At 34.8% G+C, this 6,000-nt stretch overlaps 1 protein-coding gene across 1 annotated transcript; it reads left to right on the top strand.

The window, feature by feature from the left end:
• Positions 1 to 2,082: 2,082 nt before the first annotated feature.
• LOC139858699 (peroxidase 41-like) lies at positions 2,083 to 3,266 on the top strand. Its single transcript, XM_071847535.1, has one exon. The coding sequence runs from the start codon at positions 2,140 to 2,142 to the stop codon at positions 3,163 to 3,165; it is 1,026 nt and encodes a 341-aa protein (XP_071703636.1). The 5' UTR covers positions 2,083 to 2,139; the 3' UTR covers positions 3,166 to 3,266.
• The last annotated feature ends 2,734 nt before the right edge of the window (positions 3,267 to 6,000 follow it).

Here is a 6,000-nt window from a genome sequence, read left to right as displayed (position 1 = left end):
GACGAAGGGTTAATATAGTGAGTGGAATAATTATATGTGTAGGTATATAATATATCTATTTGTGGTAGCGTGAAATGTGTAGTGTCGAGGTGTTAAGACACCACGTTTCACGTGACGAGTGAAGTGTCGAGGTGTTAAGACGCCACTCGGAGTGAAGCATCGAGGTGTTAAGATGCCACTCTAAGTAATTGACGGGTGAAGCATCGAGGTGTTAAGATGCCACTCGGGGTGAAGCATCGAGGTGTTAAGATGCCACCTAGGGGTGTAGTGTCGAGGTGTTAAGACACCACTCCGTAAAATAATGAGTGAAGCATCGAGGTGTTAAGATGCCACTCGGGGTGAAGTACCGAGGTGTTAAGGTGCCACCCTAGGGTTTAGTGATACGAGGTGTTAAGTATACTAAAGAATGTTATGAACATCGATGACTTATTTCGCGAAGTCATTCCCTTGCGAAGATTTGGTTAACCATGGTTATTGTGATGTAAGCGTAAGCAATTATGCTATTCGAGATATTTATATATATATATATATATCGTATACGTATAATGTTGCTTATATTAATGAATTGTTGTGATGTAGCTAACCCTCCGGGTGTGGCTTATTGGCGTTGTTCACATCGTCGTTGGTGAACTCACTTTATTTATTGTTAGCTTGTTGCTTAGTGATGTTACGGTATGCTTAGACTAGCTTGCCTTTATGCTTGGATGCTTCGGTATGCGGTATTTGATATTTGTGTGGCGTGTCCATTTTATACATATATATATGCATGTAGTATGTTATCATTCACTAAGCGTTAGCTTACCCTCTCGTTGTTGACTTTTTTATATAGATTGCATGGATGCGGAGGCTCGGGTAAGCGGGGACTAGTGGACTTGCGTAGTTGCTTTAGAAGGCTTGCTTTTGGATTGATTAGGATTGGGTAGCGTATCCCCAATCGCCATGCTCGGCCTTTATTTTGTATTACAAATCATGTGGTTGAAAACTTGTATTTTCGTACGAAAGTCGTAAAACGGTCGATGTGGGCCCGGTCTTCGTAAGACTAATTTTATTAATGGAACGTGTTAGTTCTACATATATTAATGTATGGTTAAAAGCGTTTTGTCTAAATACGTCGGGAAGTGGTCAAACATTTTCGCATTTCATGACTTTTTGGACAGGCCACTTTGGCGAGCCGCGCCATATGCTGTTCCAGCAAAAAAAAAAATTATCCGCGTTATTGGTTGGTTAACGGGTTGGGTTGTTACAAAACTGTGGCCACAAAACTAAACTAAGGGTAAACGGATGATGCGTGGGATACCATACGCAGTGTTAAGCGTCGTAGTTCGAGTGCTCTTGATATATACACTATTGCGCAACTATTTATAAAACTGATACCTCGTGGTGTGTGCCTTACTATGAATTCATTCAACTATTGTGTTGACTTTTTAGCATTCTTATTCTCAAGTAATTAGCTTTAGCTAGTGCTTCCGCAATAGCATGGTTTAGAGGGTCAAGCATGGCATTGAAGTTTTATTACATTTACTAGCATTCATCATTTACTTTATTGTTTCGTACTTCCTTTAATTTGGATTATTTCATTTGACTAGTTTATGTCAACGTTTTGTATAACAATGTTTTTCTCTGATTTAAATAAATGAATGCTATTTTTGAAAAACCTCGTGTATAGAGTGCGTCGACTAGACTTTGACCTCTTGGTAACACTCTGTGCCATGACATATTTTGACGGAGTGTTACACTTCCAAAGTCCCGACCGATTAATCTTCGAATAACTAAATATACAACTTTGGCTAAGATGCATGTATCAAGTATACCGTGTTTGTTTTAGTAACCAAATGGTCATTAGGTTAACAATATCGAAGTGACTTTTTTAATTAAGAAGTTGAGGGTTCGATAAGATATATTCTATATATTGGTTACGTTGTATAGTGGTGTGCGTATGAGTTACTTTTAGAAAATTAAAAAATAATTTGTAAATATTTGTATTCTTGTACACGTGGATTGATAAACTTACAGAGAACTTGGGAATAAAATCCCATAATCCCACTTTTTTTTCCGATATTACCTCCACACCCTAAAGTCTATTTTCAGTTAACTCTATCTTTCTTCAACATTTTTCCCTCCTTTTCCTCTTAAACCATAATGGCCAATTATCATCAATTATTTCCATTAATTATCCTCCTAATTTCAATCATTTCCCCAGCCAAAACCACCGGAAACCACCACGGTCCGCCACCACCTCCACTCACCCTCAATTACTACGAAAAAACATGTCCAAGGTTTCATGAAATCGTTCAAAACGTTGTCGTCCCAAAACAATCAACCCACCCGACCACCGCAGCCGCCACCCTCCGTCTATTCTTCCACGATTGTATGGTGGGCGGCTGCGATGCGTCGGTACTCGTTGCATCGAACCCGTATAATAAAGCGGAAAGGGATCAAGATATTAACGAGTCGTTAGCTGGAGACGGGTTTGATGTCGTTAAACGGGTTAAAACCGCACTCGAGCTTGAATGTCCCGGTGTCGTTTCGTGTGCAGATGTTCTCGCGGTTACGACACGAGATTTGTTGGTTCAAGTTGGTGGGCCGAATTTTGAAGTGAAATTGGGCCGAAAAGATGGGATAGAATCGAAGGCATCGAATGTTGAAGGTAAATTAGGACGAGCGAATATGACAATCGATAAAATTATACAAATATTCGAATCGCATAAATATACGATTAGAGAAATGGTTGTGTTAATGGGTGGTGGGCATACAATCGGGTTTGCTCATTGTAAAGAATTTCAAAGCCGATTATTCGGGCCAAAACCTGACCCGTCGGTTCACCCGAAACTAGCCGAGAGATTGAAAGCAATGTGTGCCAATAGCTCGAAAGACCCGACGGTATCGGCTTTTCTTGACCCGATTTCAGCGGGAAATTTTGATAATATGATATTTAAAAATCTGTTGAATGGGCTTGGGGTGTTGGGTACGGATCAAGCAATGGCATCCGACCCGAGAACCCGACCGTTTGTGGAAGAATATGCTAGGGATTCTAATGCGTTTTTTAAGGATTTCGCACGTGCGATGGAGAAGACAAGTGTGTACCAAGTGAAAACGGGTAATCAAGGAGAGATTAGAAGAAGATGTGATGCATTTAATAATTTACCAACGGGCAATGTTGCTTGATTAGCTTAATCAACCGCATTAATTTTAAAAAGTATTCAATGACTATGTAGCTGATATACATATTTTGATGCTTATAGGTGTAACAATTTGTTTTGATTGTAAGGGAGATGAAGTGAGATGAACTTTAATTTGCTAACTCTAATGTTCAAAATTTTGGTAGTTGTATTCTTACATGTTATTAATACGGAGTATTAATGAACAATTTGTATAGTAGTAGTGCTAATGGACCAGAAGCAGCCACTTAAACCGGCATATATATGTTTGGGCTGATAAATGGGCTTTGTACCAAAGAGGCCTCTACAGATGTTAATTTTGGACCTAAGTTAAAAAACTAGTTAAGACTGTCTATTTGGAAATTTCATGCTTGTTATGCACACACGTATAACAATCTCATGACAGTCTATTGATAGAAACCATAACATCTTCACAAGAGGTTCAGGTTTAAAAGCTGCACTAACAATATATTTTTAGGTGGTAAAAAAAATGATCTAATCTGATCACGTGATAAAACGATTAAACCGGTGTGAGTAAGAATAGTCGGTCTCTCCAGTTAGTCTGGAAGACATTTAAAGAATAAACCTTCATGTGGCGCAATCGGAATCCAATGTGTGATTTTAGCTGAATTATGTGTTGTTGATTTTTATTTGTCAACATAGGTCAAAAGAGTGATTTTAATTCTAACCTAATTGCCCAAATATCAAATAACGGTTGTCATTTAGATATTTGAAAGCATCATCAATGTTTGAATATAACACATATCCAAGTTCTACATTTTCAGCGCAGGTAACATCTTTTAGCTAATATTCTATCTAAACACAAATACACTTGTATCATTGTCTTATTGTCTATCTATCTTTAATGTTTTAACATGTAGTGTGTAATCTGACCCGTTATTGGGAATTTTCAATTGGTCGATTTATTATTATTATTATTGCTTACCTTATTATACTATCATGATTTTAGATATTATTTGCTTAAAAACGTATTAAATTATACGGAGTATAATTTTATAACCCATGAAGGTGACATTTGATAGACTTTTTATTTTTTAGATGTTGATTTTTTTATTGTTATTAATGCATAAGTAGAAATAAATGCATAGATTTCAAAGTTCGTTATGCTAGGTTTTTTATATTAAGCAATGCTCCGTATATGATTATACGTTAATTGGTGAACTTTAATTGTTCATATAAAGTCACGTAATTTTGTAAATCTGCGTATGAAAACATTATATTATAATCGATACTTTACTTTTAAATCAATGGCACGTGTAATGTTTCCCTCATGTAACTAATGTAAGTTATCCAGTGAGGGTAAACTTTTTACTATGATTTACACAATCTAAACGTGTTATTTTGTAATCATTTTCTACTTTTGTAAAAATATCAGAATGCCGACAAAAAAAGGATCATCTTATGATGGTTATTAAAGATTAAAGATTAAAGATTAAAGATTAAAGATATGTTACTTAAATCAAGTTATATAAGATATTCTTTATTCTTTATTGTATGGAGTATATTGTAATTGTATATATTTCTCAAAAATTAATACTTTTAAAATATGGACTTTTGCCAAAATGATTACATTTGGGCGGTCAAAAGTTATAGCGGTTTAGGTTGGTCTCCACCTTTTGTATCGAACAATTAGATGGCACAAACCACTCAAATATTAGTTGAGCTATCTAGCCTTTATTATTTTAAGGGTGTAAAATGTGAAATTTATCCTCGGTGTACAGTGTAATTTCTTCGTATTTTAATAAATTCTTTCTTGCTTTTTAAAAAAAAAAAATTAAAAAATATATATATATATATATATATATATATATATATATATATATATATATATATATATATATATATATATATATATGTTAATGTTAATATTAAGTATTTAAGGTATTACTGACAAGGTGAAGAATCGTAGCCTTCTCACATAGAGAGAATTGTAAAAATGTATTCCTTCCATCCTAACTTAACTGCAACAAGATAAAAATATATCATTTTTATTACATTGTATTTTTTTATTAATTTTAGACTTTTACCATTTGATTTTGACTTATATTTTTGTTTTGTTTGACGTGTATATATCATCCAAATTTATTTCTAAAAGTAAACAATTAATCTGTTAAAATTTAAAAAAGAATAGTACACAATTTAATCGAGGAGATGGAGCAATAGAAATTGTTATCCCAAGTTCCCAACTATAAAGGTGACATCCTAGCTAGTTGACAAAGTGGTCTAGTTAATTTATGGGTCACCCTGTTAATAAGTAAAAAGTATGTATTTTATATTTTGTGCACGAAAGTTTTGCATATTTAAGAATAAGTTCAATGATTCTAAAACGACGTCATAAATTATAAGCCAATTGAAAATATGGGTATTTAAAAACGAAAGGTTACATAAACGTTATAATAAATATTATGCTCTTTTGTACCCGTCCTTGTTGTCTAGTAGTACACCAAACACCTTATGTGTTGAATGAGTGTTGTAGGTATCAAGTTCGAGTCACCCCTTTTAAAACATTCAAGGGTATTTACCCGATTTATGTATTAACTCCAGAGAGGTTTTAGAGAACCGTATTCCAAGATTTCGGTCCGCTCAGCCTGAACCCTTATGATAGTTCAAGGATCCGGTCCCTATAATGCAGTTCAGGTTTTTGCCCGAAAGCACATGTGTGTGTGAAAAATGATCGAGTGGGTGAGTATTCCTCCATCAGTGATTTCAAATACTTGCGTCTTTAAAAAAATATATGCTCCTTTAAATTATGGATCATGTGCAAATGCACTTTTTGCACTTATATCTAGCCTGCTAGTGGATATATTTGTCTATTATTCCT

The sequence above is a fragment of the Rutidosis leptorrhynchoides genome, chromosome 7, assembly GCF_046630445.1.
Source record: "Rutidosis leptorrhynchoides isolate AG116_Rl617_1_P2 chromosome 7, CSIRO_AGI_Rlap_v1, whole genome shotgun sequence".
Taxonomy (NCBI): Eukaryota; Viridiplantae; Streptophyta; class Magnoliopsida; order Asterales; family Asteraceae; genus Rutidosis; species Rutidosis leptorrhynchoides.
This window is presented reverse-complemented; position numbering and strand designations above follow the sequence as displayed.